The following is a 15,954-nucleotide window of genomic DNA, read 5'->3' on the forward strand; positions in this document are numbered from 1 at the left end:
TAACGACTCGTGAACAGTGTTTCGGGTCGTTATCCTGTTGGAATATGTAGGTTAAGGGTAAATTATCGGAATAATCGCCATTTAAATGTTCCTCTAGGATATTTCGGTACATAACTCCAGTCATTTTTCATTCAATTTGGACAATTGGGCCAACGCCGGATGCCGTGAAACATCCCCATACCATTACAGATGAGCCCCCATGCTTAACAGTTTTCTTTGTGTATCTGGGGTTTAATTCCTGTAGCGGAGGACGTCTAACATAGGGTCTACCATCATTTCCAAATACATTAAATTTTGATTCATCGCTCCAAACAATTAAATTCCAGAATCTGGGACATTTATGTAGGTGCTGCTTTGCAAAGTGCAGTCTTTTCTGGATATTCTTTTTTGACACGTTTGGTTTGCATCGTGCAATTCTCCCATTTAATAAATTTTCTTGCAGACGACGTCGGACAGTCTGTGCAGATATTACCACCCCATAATGTTCATCCATTTGTGCCCTGATCTCTGTAGATGTTAAAAATGGATCGACTTTACTTAACTTCACCAATCGCCTGTCGTCAGCTGGAGTTGTTTTTCTAGGCTTACAACGCGGTAAATTTTCAAAAGTGCCGTTCTTTTTGAAGTAATGGATGGCGTTATTTATTTTTCCACGGGAAAAATTTAAATTTCGGGCGACTTCCGAAACATTTTGGTGTTTTTGGAAACACTCCCATATTATTTTCCTTTCGCACGGAGTTGAGCTTTTTTTCTTACCCATTGTTTTGAGAAGCAAATAGAAACTAATGCAAATTTTTGTGCATCAACCGTGGACCACCAATTTGCAAGTAATACCGTTTGAATATCGGTGTTAAAATGACACTAACACTTTTTAAAACAATAATGACTTAATTATGTGAGCGCATTATTATAACGATAGGCAAAAAGAAATGCAACTGTACTTCATAACACGCATTGTTTTTGTAAATAATGCTGCCAAATATTAGAACACATGAAAACAAAACTTACAAGCAAAGGAGAATATGCAAAAAATACACCGTTGCAATTTTATTGTCTGTTTTTATAAGGCAATGTATAGTAACTTAATTGTGTGAGCACAAGTGTATATATATATATATATATATATATATATATATATATACATATATATATAGTAATAAAAAACAAAATTAATAAATAAATACATAAAATAAAAATAAAAAAAAATTTTTTTTGCATTTTCCTCCCCACCCAAATTACATTTGCATTACAGCTTCCAAATGTGGACATTTCTCTACAAATTTCCCTGATTCTTCTTTACCACCCTAATAAATGTATGAGTGTATTCATATGGCATGGTCTTTGTATAAAGTATGCATCGTCCTGCTATTGCCAAGCAACCAAAATGCAGAAAAAGCTCCAATGTTGCGCTTGGAAAGAACAAAAAGTTTTTTATTATTAAATTGCCAAAGGACATGTTAAAACGTCATAGTAACACGTAGACATTACCCGTGGCATAAACATAAGCGACCAAAAAAGTTCACAATAGGGATATACAAGCTGAGCGAAGCAACCAACCGCAACGATAACTTTTCAAAGGAACAGCGAACCAAAAAAAATATCAAAAAAAAAAAAAAAAACTCAGGGCTAGGGGATATAGGAGGTAGGTAACTTTTAAAAAAAGAGGTTCCAAATGGAAAAAGAGTGCCAGCAGGAAGGAGTGGCACTTGAAGAGTTGAAAATATGACCTAAAGAGAGCGTCTTCAGGCGTCTTAAATAGCTGCATTATAAGTCAGATATATCAAAAACAGGTATTATGAAAGATCTTCTATCTTAAGGCTAGTCTAAAGAAAAATATGTAGAGACTTTTTCTACATATTTTTGGCATTTGAAAACATAATTTTAGGCGGTCACAGCTCATCTTTACATTAAAGACTTCACAATTTAGAAAAACAATGTGAAAAGTGAAAAAAATGTAATGTGACTTTTTCTATATATTTTTTTGGCATTTGATAGCATAGTTTCAGGCGCTCACCATAATGTTTACATTAAAAAACTTCAAAATTTAGAAAAAAAATATATTTTTAGTACAAGAACAACATAAATATATCATATATGATTCCCATGCTTGAATTAAGAAGATAACCTCGAACAATCATATGTTAAAATTTTTTTCATACTTCTACATTTGACAACTTCTCATTGTTAAAATATATAAGTATTTTACACACTAACCAGAGATGTAGAACTTTTTTATATTCAGTCAAATTTGACAAGGAAAATTAAAGAAAATGCTGAGCTGGATATGATTTATTCTGCGTCAGTGCTTAATTTTTACCTTTTAAGTTTAAAAATCAAAGGGAACGCTTAGAAGTATGCTACAAAAATGTAAAAATATAAAATGTGAAAAAGACCCTATATATTACTCCAACATGATGTATAATGTAGCCTTTAAGGAGATTTTTGAAAATATATTAGAAAACACTTCGAATATCTTCTGTCGGCAGTTTTTAAAAACGTTTTAGACCTTTTGAAGAATAATTATCCATGAAAGTTCATTTGAACGTCTACTCTCAATAAAGACACTTTGAGGGTGTTCTACATATAAACAACATAGAAGAAGTTTTGAATCTTTTCAATATAGAGGACCTTTAAAAGATCTCATAAGGGCTTGTATACGTCATCCGAACCTGGTAGAGCTTCCAATCGAAATATATGCCCAGAATACCCTCTGAAGCTCTTCCCTACACAGGAGACCTTTAGAATATTTTCCCATAAACAAATACTTTTTAAAGGGTTCTTTCCTTGATTTAATATGGCCTGGATGTAGTGTCAGTTTCTTAGTATCTGTTTCTAGACGATGATTCAACCAGATTCTATACCTAGAAAACCTTCCAAAGATTTATATCCATATAAATTTTTTTTGAAATATCTTCCTTTCACGGAAGTAATTTTCAATGTTTTTTTATCTAGAAGAACCTCAGAAAATCCTCTGTTTATTAAAGTACCGTTCCTAATACTCTTTTTTGTGTCTTAAAGTTGTTCTAGGTATGTGCTTTCTATCCAGGACGATTTCCAGAACTTGGGAAGACCGCAAAGAGGTCTCTTATCCATAGAACACTTTCAGAAAGTCACCTTTCCATAATAGGGCTTTTGAAGGTCTTTTGTAAATAGAAAGTCATTATCTATCTTCTTTCTTTAGAATACCTTTTGAAGGTCTTATTTGTTTAGAAATCCATCCAAAGGCCTTCCGTCCGGAAATATCTTTTGAATATTTTCTGCCCTAGAAAAATACCTTTTAAAGATCTCCTATACATAGAAAATCAATCTTTCGAGAGAAAAGCCATCCATCCATACTATACTTAAATAGCATGTTTTAATAGGACCTTTGGAAGGCTTTCTGTAAATAGGAGACTTCCCAAAATACTTTATTAAATGTATCGCCATTTAACAACATTTTAAGCTCTTCTGTCTATAGTAAATATTGTAAGGATCAGTCAGTAGAAAAGCTTTAAAAGCTATTTAGCCTTTAGGAAACAATTTTAAGTCCTCGATCTAAAAAGGAAAACTAGAGAAAGAGACACTTTGGTCGGTCTATGGAAGACCTTCCTCTATCAAAAGAAGACATGTTGAAGATCTATAGAAAAATAAAATAAGGGTTATAGAAGACCCTTTGAAGGCCTTCGGTCCATTAAGGAGTTCTTTGAAGATCTTCGGCATCTAGAAGGTCTTTTGAAAGTCTCTGTGTCATAGTAGACCATATTGGTCTTCTGTCTTTAAAATACCCACTGAAAATCTTCCATCTACACAAGTTTTCCTGAAAGTGTTTTATTCATTGATATTTATGCTTTCCCCTTTAAATACCCATAAAAGCCCTTCCAGCCATAAATACCATTCAACACTTCCCCACTTATTATTACTTAACTTACCATCTTCATAGGTCTGGACAATTTTCGAATTGCTCGGCTGACCCTCCAGTGTTTGAAAGAATGGCGCCAAAAAGAATTCATATTTGGTGTATTCCTTTAAATTACCAACCACATGTGACTCAATTGAAGGATTCAATACGGTCAGAATATTGTATTGTTGGGAGTTGGCACTAACATCACGATAGCGTATATACAGACCCTGAAAGTAGGCAGCAAAGAAGAAAATTTTACATGTAATTAACTCATTATTGTAAATGACTTGGCGCAGAAAATTTTTTAATGAGAAAAAGTTGTTTTTTTCCTGGCACGTCAACCAGTCTGGTAGTCAACCAAACCAGCGTATACATACCTCAACATATTTCTCGGTTACGCTTACATGCATAACCCAATCCAATCTTACGGCGGTAGAGTTAATGGCTGCAGCATCAATTAATTCAACAACCTGTAAAAACGAAACAAAAACACAAAAAATATGTAATAATGAATCAATAACAACAACAATGGCAATAAAAGGAATTTTATTAAGAAAAAAATAATGAGAATAACAACAACAGTTTGTACACATTATGGGAGAAAGTTGTTGGCATTCTTTTCGGAAATTAATAAGGATGCCAAGCAAATTGCTCGGATGTATATATTTTTCGATATTCACTCATACACAACATGGATTGCCCCAAACCATTTTGATTGTATATATATATTTATTGCAGATTTTCCCATAGTAATATGGGAGCCTAAAAGTAGGCAATGAATATGGAATTTTAAACAACTGCCTTGGCTGGTCATATGCAAAATAAAAAAAAACAAAAATGGCAGTAGGAAATAATATTTGCTGTTAAATATTGGAAAAATATCTTTATTAATTTTCAGTGCATCCTCCCTCCATCTCTTCATATGACCCCCGCCCTTCGCTGCTTGCATACATTATGGCATTTATTTATTACTTTTTACACTGTTGGTGTGGAAAGTAAAGAATTTTTTATAAATACTTCACTGAGCGATTTTATATATTTTTTTTTTGCTTTTTGTGTAAATTATTGATTTTTTTTTCGTTGGACATGCTGACCATCATTCGATTGGGGTTTGGTTTTGTGTGTGTGTGCTGGTTTTTTTCATTGATTTGTAGGAGAGAAGAAGAGCTGGTATGCTGAGTTCTTTTATTTGCTTGCACTTGCCACTGTTGCATTTTATGTAACAACTATGTTTTTGAATGCAGGGATTTTTTTGTTATATCTTTTTCCTGAATTGAATTCAGAAAAATGGCAAAAAAATCAAATAAAACCAAAAACCTCAATAACTTGCGTGTGAAAACATCTGCATATATTCATCCATCATTCATTCAATAGCAAATTCAGCTCTCTTCCATACGACTGGACCTCCATCATAATGCACACCTGCCTGAATTCATTCATACACACATAAATACATTTATCTGTTTCTGTAGGGAATTTATGGGTGATTGGTGGCGGAATATAACTTTTATTCGAAAACCAAAAAGAATCATCATCGTCATCGATGTGATATTATTGTCTAGAATAAAAAATTTAATTGATTTTGCCAATACTGACAGGTGTTCACGGAGATATCTTTTCATCGATATTTGAAGAGCATAAAGAATGATTGGCCGGAGACATATTGAATAAATGAAATGACATTTAGTGTAATACAAGTGGAATGAGCAGAAGACAGAAAACTCACGGAAATCAATTTTAATATTTTATTTTGATTTTCAGGACTGAATTGAATTTAGATTTACAGTTATATGAACTGCATAAAATTAGTGTTGAAGATATTTGATAAAAGATTACCCATCATATTAGTATATTTTTCCACATTAATTTGTGCATTTCCAGGGTATATTTTTGGATGATTTTCAGAATTTTTAAACAAAACTCAAAACACATATATGATATATATAGTATAATATAAAAGCATTTTATACAACATTATAAAGGATAAAGTTTTAAAAGACTTGTTTATCTTTTAAGATTAAAAAAAAAATACTGTAAAAACCTTAAAGTATGCTATAACAAGCAAGAAAGCTGTATGTTTGGCCGGGCCGAACTTTTAATGCCCTCCACCGAACGAACGAATTTGGCATCTTTCAAAAAAAAAAAAAAAAAAAAATAAATAAATAAATAAATAAATAAAAAATAAATAAATTTCGTTAACAATTCTTCTAAAATCTTCAAAATGCCGAACGTAGCAATTATATTAGGGTCCATACGACGACGTGGACCTGCGTAGGCAATTTTTGTCATAAGCCTTTACAATATTCAAATGGGAAACTTGAAAAAATCGGTGAATAATGTAGCTAAAATCATTAAAATACCGAGGGTGGTACTCTTTTAAGGGACCTACACAAAAATGTGGACCTACACAGACAATTTTTTTATCATAGGCTGTAGTATCCATTACGAACTCAAATTGGAAACAATTCAGGTGAATAATGTCGCTTAAATCATCAAAATACCTAAAAAGGGGCTATACCAAAACATGGACCTACATGGCCCATTTTTTATTCCAAAAGTCCTCAGACATAATATACATTTGAGTAAAATTTGATCAACCTACTTCGGAAGCTAGAGTGATTTTCACAGACGGGCGGACATCGCTAAATCGACATAAAATTTTATGCTGGTCAAGAATATATATACCTTGTGGGGTTTAAAATGTATATTTCGAGGTGTTACAAACTGAATGACAAACTTATTATTCCCTCCATACTATGATGGAGGGTATAAAAAGGATTAAAATAAATATAAACTCACTCAACTCTACCATGATGTATAAACTGGACCTTGGACTGGCATTAATATTTCATTCAAATTTAATAGGTGGACGGCCAATTTTGTTCTTTCCGATAAAGAAGGAAGAACTCTAACATCATGTGTAAACTGGTTTTAGTGGGCCTCTGGAATTGACTTGCATTTTTGCAATGTAGACTTAAAATGTTGGGCAACTGAAATCGGCCTGGGAAAAGGATCAGATAGATAATAAGATAGTTGAAATGTTTCCAGATATACACGCAGATGGCGCTGCCAGTATGAAATCTGCATGATTTTTAGTGGACCTATGGAATTTACCGACCTTCGTACAATGTAAACTTTAAATCTAAGACACCTGAAATAGGCCTGGGGAAAAATCAATATAGGTATAATAGGTTTATTATAAACTCCATAGGCTGACTCATAGATGGCTCTGAATTTTTGTAGGCTTTTGGAATTGACTTGCATTTACACAACGTAGACTTAAAACATAAGACAGCTGAAATCAGCCTAAGGAAAGATAAGGATGAATGTAATAGGCCAGTTGAAATGTCTCCGAATCGACATGCAGATGGTGCTGCCAGTAAAAATCGATATAATATTAAGCAGGCCTTTAGAATTGAACTGAATTCAAATAATGTAGACTTAAAATATAACAAACTGAAATGGACCCGGAAAAGAATAAAGATGGATCTAATAGATGAAATGAAATGTTTCTGGTTCGATACATAGATGGCGCTTCTAGGATTAACTTCGTATCATCTTAATAGAGATCTCTAATAAGCTGTATGTCTACAATGAAGACTTAAAATATAAAGCCTACGGAAAATGTAAAAGCGGGCATAGTTGAACAATTTTTGGTCCGAAAGGTAGATGGCGCTGCTGAATCAAAAATCATTAGTGGGCCATAATTTAAAAAAAAGAAACAATAATTTGACATTTCTTGGATTATTAGCTATTTAAGGGAAAATACAATTGCAACAAAAAAATTGCCTAGAAGATGAGTTTCAGGACACTGTGTGAAGATAATTAACGGTCAGAGATTGGTATGCTATGTTAGGACCTGGAAAAATTTTGCACCGAAGATTATAAACACAGTGGATTCTCAAGGGGTACTGTAACTACGAGAGCAATACAAATAACAGCTACTGTAACTTCAGGAATATTTGATATGAGCAGAGCGTAATCTCAGTTTTGACACAAAACAAAAGACAGTTGATGGTTGTCGTACATTACTTAGCAATAATCCGTGAATTGCTGACGTGTGAACGGCAGTTTTGAGATCCCCTTTGACCATATTTTTTTCTTGTTCAGATTTTAATAGAATATTCGCCGACACCTATATTGAAGAAAATCACAACTTGCATTACAAAGCTTTATGAAAAAGCGTGAGGTTCGTTATAATTGATATATTGTCATTGATGGGAATTTTACTGAATAACAAGTAAAAAGCAGCTAAGTTCGGCCGGGGCGAACTTTTAATACCCTCCATCTTAGGGTAAAGGAAACATTAGAACCCATTATGACCAACAAATACCACTTTTTACACATATTCGTGGGAAAATGTGGCAAAAATCATATAAAAAATATCGAATATCGGGAGGTACCGCTATATGGGGCAATACAAAAACATTAACTTATATATACAATGTTTCAGCAAAGGAGCTAGAACCCATTAGGACACACAAATACCAATTTTTAGACAAATACGTGAAAAAATGTGGGAAAAATCATCAAAATACCGAATATCGGGAGGCACGGTTATATGAGGACTATGGCAAAACGTGGACCGATATATCTCATTTTAATACCAACCATCCTAGACACAATGCGAGTAGAGGGTGCTCTAAAATTAAAGAAAATAAAAGTAGAAAACAAATAACTCGCTCTCTATTTTTTTTTCTATGCCACTCGAATAAGAGCGAGTACGCTCTGCTCATTTTCGAGTAGTCGAAATCGAGGCTTCGAGTAATTTTCCCCCAAGAAGACTGGATAAGTGCTAATAAACTTGTCAAAAATCTACAATATCTTTTTTCTGTTGACATTTGTAATATTTTATTCCATGTATCCAAAGCCCGGAAGACCAATGGTCAGTCTATTTATTTATGCTTATTTGTGAGAGTCTAAATATTTCCCTTATAAACGGCATCAGTTGGTTTTTATGTCTCCATTTACAACCTATATGTATCCACAACACATATCATCTTCATGTACGCTCGAAGAGAAATGCATAGCAGAATATATGAACAAATATGGACATGTATGTGTGTGTGTGAACGAGCCTGTTTGTTAGTACATTGGACAGGCATGAATGGCTGCTGTTATCTCTGTTAACAAATATTTATTTTACACTTGAATAAACGGGTCAATACAATATCATATCGCGTTATGTTGTATGGTATTATTGTATATGGTTATGTGTGTATATAAGCGAATGGATGAACATATGAATGGTTGGTTGCATGAATGAATGAGTCTATGTGTGTGTTTTTATGAATGCCTCTGCAATGATATTTGCATTTATGCCCCACACACGCACACAGTCACACATAAATATTTATGCAAATTAAAAGAACAAGAGTTGAAGGGACAACAAAATCTTTTTTTGCAGGCTCTCGCTGCTACATTTCAAAAAAATAGTGTAGCCAGCAAGTGTCTGTCTCTTGGAATGTATGTAAAAAATGTATGAATAGTTTGTGTTTTTCCTACTTGTTCTTACATTTAATGGCATAAATTAGTGTTTTATGAAAAACATAACCCATACAATTACATGAATACCATATCCGTGCAACAAATTCAATTTAAAGCGTCACACATTAACAACGATAGGATTTACATACAGATACAAACACACACGCGCAACACAATGCCTAGCATATCTCTGTTTACAAGAGACGAAGATATGTATTTGTATTTGAGGCAGCATACATGCTGGGCATGTGTGTGTGCGTATGGCAAATGTGTACTTATGATGTTTGTTTGCCCATTTGTATGCAAGTGTCATTTGTATTTTATGTTTACGTGGCTGGGTGGAGGATACTGTGGGTGTGTGTGTGTGCGAAGGCAGGCTCCTACTATTTACAACATCTATTGATGTTGGTTTCCACCATCCAGCCAGGACTTGTGTGTGTTTGGGAGAGAGTGAATTCATGCAAATAATTGCAGATGCATAACATGGACATACACTGGTGGCCAAAACTAAAGCAACTTAGATTGCAAAGACAATAAATGTCCTGTAACTTTTACAAAAATAAAAAAATCGTAATTATTTTTCCAGTTTTAAATGAGGGGTTTAATTCACTTTTAAGAAACTAAAAATAAAAATACAAAAATAATTTTGAACGAAAAATAATATGTAGAAAACTGAAATGAGCCAATTTTTGCTTGGTCAAAACTAAAGCAACTTTTGATTTTTTATTTTAAAATAATTAAATTTTGGCAAGTAGTCGATAGCATAACCATTATTTTTGATAGCAGTTGCACACCCACGAGGCATTGAATCTATAACACGCTCAATTTGATCCTTGGGTGTGCTTTCCCAGGCACCCCGAATTCTTTAGAATATGTTGTGCTTATTTATTTCCGAATCTCTCTTGAGCTTCCTATCTACGATACTCCAAAGGTTTTCTAAGGAGTTTAGGTCAGGTGATTGTGCCGTCCATAACAAAACATGAATTTTTGACTCCCGCAACCAATATTTGTACAAGTTTGGGATCATTGTCATGCTGAAACACCCAAATCAGCCGAATATTTTACTCAGCGTAAGGGAACAACGTGATGTCCAACACATCCTCATGCCTCATGCTTCACTGTACCTTTGCAACACTACGGCTTGAGTCCTTCATTTTTTGGTCTTCTCACCGTAAAATTTTTCACGTCTGAGCCTTTAATATTAAACATAGACTATCCCAGAAATAATGTTTTTTTCCATTGAGCTTGATTCCACTTAATATTATCGTTTCCGAAAGCCTTTTTGATTTTTATACCCTACACCACAAGGTGGTCAGGGTATTATGTCTTTGTGCATTTGTTTGTAACAGGCAGAAGGAAACGAGATAGACCCATAGTTCCTTTTAATGATCTGCATAGAATCACTTTCTGAGTTGATTTATGCATGTCAGTCCGTCTGTCCGTATTCTTGTGAACAAAATGCAGGTCGCATTTATTATCCGATTGAGATGAAATTTTCCAAACAACACTTGTTTGGCCCAAGGACGAACCCTATTGAAATTTGAGATAATCGGTAAAAATTTAGATATAGCTCCCATATATATCTTCGTTCAATTTGCTTTTATTGTGCACCAAACTTGTAATTTCAACCAAATTAGGCCTGAAAATAAGTATTCTAAATTTGATCGAAATCGGTTCAGATATAGCTAAAGCTCCAATATATATTGTTCATCCGATATGTTATTTTTGTCCTCCGCAGCCGTAATATGCACTCTGTAACAACAATATTTGGAGAAATATATCAAATGCAGCTCAGAAATAACTTTGCTAAATTTTATCGAGATCGGTTCAGATTTGGATATAACTCCCATATATATCTTTATCCGATTTCAAATTAATTGTGCACCAAATGGGCAATACAATTCCGAATTTAGTCCTTTGAACTTTAAATTATAATTATAATCATAGCGTGTATGATTGAATTCTCCCATAGAAACTTTTAATTGTTATGTGGAGCTCTACTTAATTAGCAAAGTGGTGTAGGGTATCATAAAGTCGGCGCCGCCCGACTTTAAGACTTTCTTTACTGGTTATACCCTACACCACAAGGTGGTCAGGGTATTATGTCCTTGTGCATTTGTTTGTAACAGGCAAAAGGAAACGAGATAGACCCATAGTTCCTTTTGATGATCTGCATAGAATCACTTTCTGAGTTGATTTATGCATGTCCGTCCGTCTGTCCGTCCGTCCGTCTGTCCGTCCGTCTGTCCGTCCTTCCGTCTGTCCATGTATTTTTGTAAACAAAGTACAGGTCGCATTTATTGCCCGATCCAGATGAAATTTTGCAAAGATCTTTTGTTTGGCCCAAGGACGAACCCTATTGAAATTGGAGATAATCGGTCAAAATTTAGATATAGCTCCCATATATATCTTCGTCCGATTTGCCTTTTATTGTGCACCAAACGTGTAATATCAGCCCGAATTGTATGTAATTTTGCGTATACACCCAAATTAGGCCCGAAAATATGTGTGCCAAATTTGATCGAAATCGGTTCAGATATAGCTATAGCTCCCATATATATTGTTCGTCCGATTTGTTATTTTTGTCCACCGCCGCCGTAATATGCACTATGCAACAACAATATTTGGGGAAATATATCAAATACAGCTCAAAAATACATTTGCTAAATTTTATCGAGATCGGTTCAGATTTTGATATAGCTCCCATATATAACTTCGTCCGATTTACCTTTTATTGTGCACCAAACGTCTAATATTTGTCCAAATTGGATGAAATTTGGCACTTACGACCGAATTGAGTCTAGAAGCTAGTATGTCAAATTTGGTGAAGATCGGTTCAGATATAGCTATAGCTTCCATATATATTGTTCCTCCGATTCGTTATATTTGTTACCCACAGCCGTAATATGCACTCCGTAACAACGATATTCAGGGAAATATATCAAATACAGCTCAAAAATATCTTTGCCAAATTTTAGCGAGATCGGTTCAGGTTTGGATATAGCTCCCTTATATATCTTTACCCGATTTCAAATTATTTGTGCTTGCTTCTGCATATTTAATCTTTTGAACTTTAAATAATAATTGTAATCATAGCGTATATGATTGAATTCTCCCATAAAAACTTTTAATTGTTATGTGGAGCTCTACTTAATTAGCAAAGTGGTGTAGGGTATCATAAAGTCGGCCCCGCCCGACTTTAAGACTTTCTTTACTGGTTTTCAGATATGAATGGTTTTTTGATGTCTTACGGGCATGCAGACCAGCTGCCACTACTCGTCTACGCACTGATCTCGAGCTTATATCCAATGATTGATCTCTCAACAATCCAGTTGAACTCTTAAATAGTTGTTTTTTATTTCTCTCACAATTTGTGGATCAGTACGGGCTGAAGTTTTTCACGGCCTTCATCCGTTATAGACTGTTATTCCTGATCCAGTTTCAAAAAACCGACTAAGTATACAGAAATAATTATGAAATCACATAAATATTTCTCGGAAATCATTTTCTGTGATATGTTGTTTTGATAGTCACTGATAATTTGCTGTTTTATTCAGGTATTGTATTTGCTTTTAGCCATTTTTAAAATGTTTTTGTACTTAAAAAAGTACCTAAAAAATGAAAAGAAAAACACATACTGTTGTAAAAAACTTTTTAAAAAGGATTTATGACAAGCGAAATTGTCGAAGGAAGCAAAAAGCGATAAATATCACAGTAAAAACAACTGAAATTGCAAAGGTTATATGAATATACAGCAGAGTTGCTTTTGTTTTGTCCAAGCCAAAATAGGGTTAATTGACTTTACCAAACATTATTTTTTATATAAAAATGAATTTTGGTTTTATGTTTTAGGTTTTTAGAAAGTGAATATAGTGCCTAATTTAAAACAAGAAAAACTTTCTCATTTTTTTAATTTTTGAAAAAGTTACAGGACATTCATTCTCCTTGTAATTTCAGTTGCTTTAGTTTTGGCCACCAGTGTATATGGGTTTGCCTGTGGCTCGTCCTCTGAGTTTTTGCAGAGATGTAGAGGTCGCTTTTTGTGCGCTCTTGTTTTTGTTCACTGTCCATTTTTTGGTTACTTTCATTTATACCAACACAATTGTTTGTTTGACCATTAAATATAGTCATCACGTTTTATTGCTAACAACATTTTTTAATATATTTATAAGCCAGAATTTTTTGCAGAAAAGAAAATATAAATATTTGCAATAAGTTTGGTGTGGTTTATAGCCAGGTATATATTTTAATTTCATATTTTTTTGTATATGACGTTCGAAACCACATGAGTAAACAATATGCTCTTAGGAGGAAAGTTCAAGTCAATTTTGAGTGTGGCTTTTGTATCCCTAGTACCAAAATATTAAATTTAAAAATAAGAATTATATTAAAAAATATTTATTGGAGCAATATATATACCGGACCGAGTTTAGCCAAATGGAAAAATTCAGTTAAATATGATAAAATCGACCCAATTTTGGCCGATATTACATATATGATGGACAATAACTGTAAAATCGGATGAAGATGTGTATCGAAACTATATAAAAGTCTGAACCGAACAAAATTTGGCAGATGTAGTTTGTACCAGAATTTGCTGCCCGTCATCAAATATCATTGTTGTAGAGCTCATATTACGCATGTGAGGGACTCTAACACCACATATATATGGGAGCTATAGTTATATCTGAAGCGATTTGCACCAAATTTGAAGTACTTGTTTCTAAGATGAATTCAGTCAGAATTGCAAGATTCAGATAATTTGTGCTGATATTGGACATTTACTGCATAATAATTTAGTGCTGCCAAATATCATTCTCCCATTATCCCTCACATGCGTAACATGTGCTCCACGGATTTAAAACACCAAATCGAATAAAACATATATACAGGGTGAGATGAAAAAACTGCAACCAAATTCAGACTGCTCTCATTTCTAAGCCACTCGTCCGACAGCTGTTAAAATTATTCCAGTGACAGTTCATTATATTTTTTACAAGCGTACAAAAGTATTTTGGTGAGAATGCTCCAGAAAAAAAGTTATTCGAAATGGAATTCAAGCGTGATAGTGTGGTTTCTTTATATTTGGCTGGAAACCCACAAGTGGCTATCGTTAGAGCACTCCAGCATTTAAATGTGAATAAATCGTTTGTGTCTCGTACCATCTCTCGTTACCGTGATACTGGTAGCGTAGCCCTACGTTGACGGAAGAAAGCAGCAACATCAGCGGAAATGGTTCGAAAAGTATAGAAGCGACATGATCAAAACCCGCGTCGCAGTGGCCGAAAAATGGCTCGTGAGCTGAACATATCGTAATATTCCATTCGGCAGAGAATAAAGCCATTGAAATTCCAAAAAGTGCAAGAACTTCCACCGCAACAGAAAGAAAATAGACTTAAAGGAGCTAAAGAGTTTCTTCGTTTGGCCAAAAGTGGTGAACTGCCGAATTTGGTTTTCTACGATGAGAAAACATTCGCTGTCTAGCAGTTTGTAAACAAACAAAATTATCGTGATTACTTGCCAAAGAGGTCAGCTGAAAAGTGCGTGTGTGTTGGCCACCAGAACTCAAGCGCCGGCCATGGTGATGATGTGGGCCGCCATAACAGCCGATGGTCGCTCTCCACTAGTATTAATCGACCGTGGTTTCAGAAAAAATGACAAATTTTATCGCGAAAAGATTCTTCTTTGGCCGCAGATCTTGAAAATTCCAACAGGACTCAGGACCAGCGCACTCAGCACGCACTATTGTGTCTGGAGTATTTTGGAAAGCAAGGTGACAAAAAATACCAAAGTGTCGATCACCTCAAACAAGTGCTTCGCCGGGAATGGGCCAGAATACCGCAGAGGAACATTCGGGCAGCGTGTGACGGTTTCATTGGCCGTTTGAAGGCCATAATTCGTGCCAAAGGAGACCAATTCGAACAAATCTAAACTTATTCTAAAATTTGATGCTATTTCCGACATTTTTGATTTCATTCAATAACATTTTTAAAAAAATGTAAAAATTATGGGTTTGACTTTTTGCAGTTTTTTATTTCACCCTGTATTATTTAAATGTAGCTAAATTACAGAGACCCAGTTAAAATATTAAAATTTAAAATATATTGCATCTATTCTTATTTTGCGCAGACATCTAATGTCACATATTCCATAATATATAATAATTTTAAAATATTTTTTGGGAATTTTACATTTACAAAAAACATTGATGAAATGCTTCCATTTCCGTAGAATTGTCATTATTGTTTATTAAATTTAATTTATTGTTATTAACTTGTTCCTAGCCAGTTCCATTTATTTTGCCCAATCACTACCAGTCACTTATTTAAGCACCTAAAATAACTATAATTTTGAAAAAGCTGGTGGCTTAGCTTAACTTCCATTCAAATTATATTATTGTCATGTTAACTTTTATTGTCCAACACTTTAAATATTTATTTGATTGGGGTTTTTCGTTAACATGCTTTACTTTTAATAACAAGTCGAGATAATTAATAAATTTCGTGTGTTTTTTGCGAGTAAAATAAACTTTCAAAATTAAATTTTGACTTCAATTCAATTTATTTTGTGGAGTTGTATATCTGTCT

General features: G+C 34.0%; 1 protein-coding gene across 2 annotated transcripts in view; it reads right to left on the reverse strand.

Moving 5' to 3' along the window:
• Positions 1 to 15,954, reverse strand: part of LOC101901019 (roundabout homolog 2) — a 331,539-nt gene that overhangs the window by 18,735 nt on the left and 296,850 nt on the right. For both annotated transcript variants that reach the window (XM_059127829.1, XM_059127830.1), the window contains 2 exons: positions 4,258 to 4,350; positions 3,909 to 4,107 (listed from right to left, as the gene is read on the reverse strand). In XM_059127829.1, coding sequence (XP_058983812.1) covers positions 3,909 to 4,107; positions 4,258 to 4,350 — 292 coding nt within the window. The remainder of the gene's footprint in view (positions 1 to 3,908; positions 4,108 to 4,257; positions 4,351 to 15,954) is intronic.

Source organism: Musca domestica, unplaced genomic scaffold, assembly GCF_030504385.1.
Source record: "Musca domestica strain aabys unplaced genomic scaffold, Musca_domestica.polishedcontigs.V.1.1 48, whole genome shotgun sequence".
In the NCBI taxonomy this organism is placed as follows: Eukaryota; Metazoa; Arthropoda; class Insecta; order Diptera; family Muscidae; genus Musca; species Musca domestica.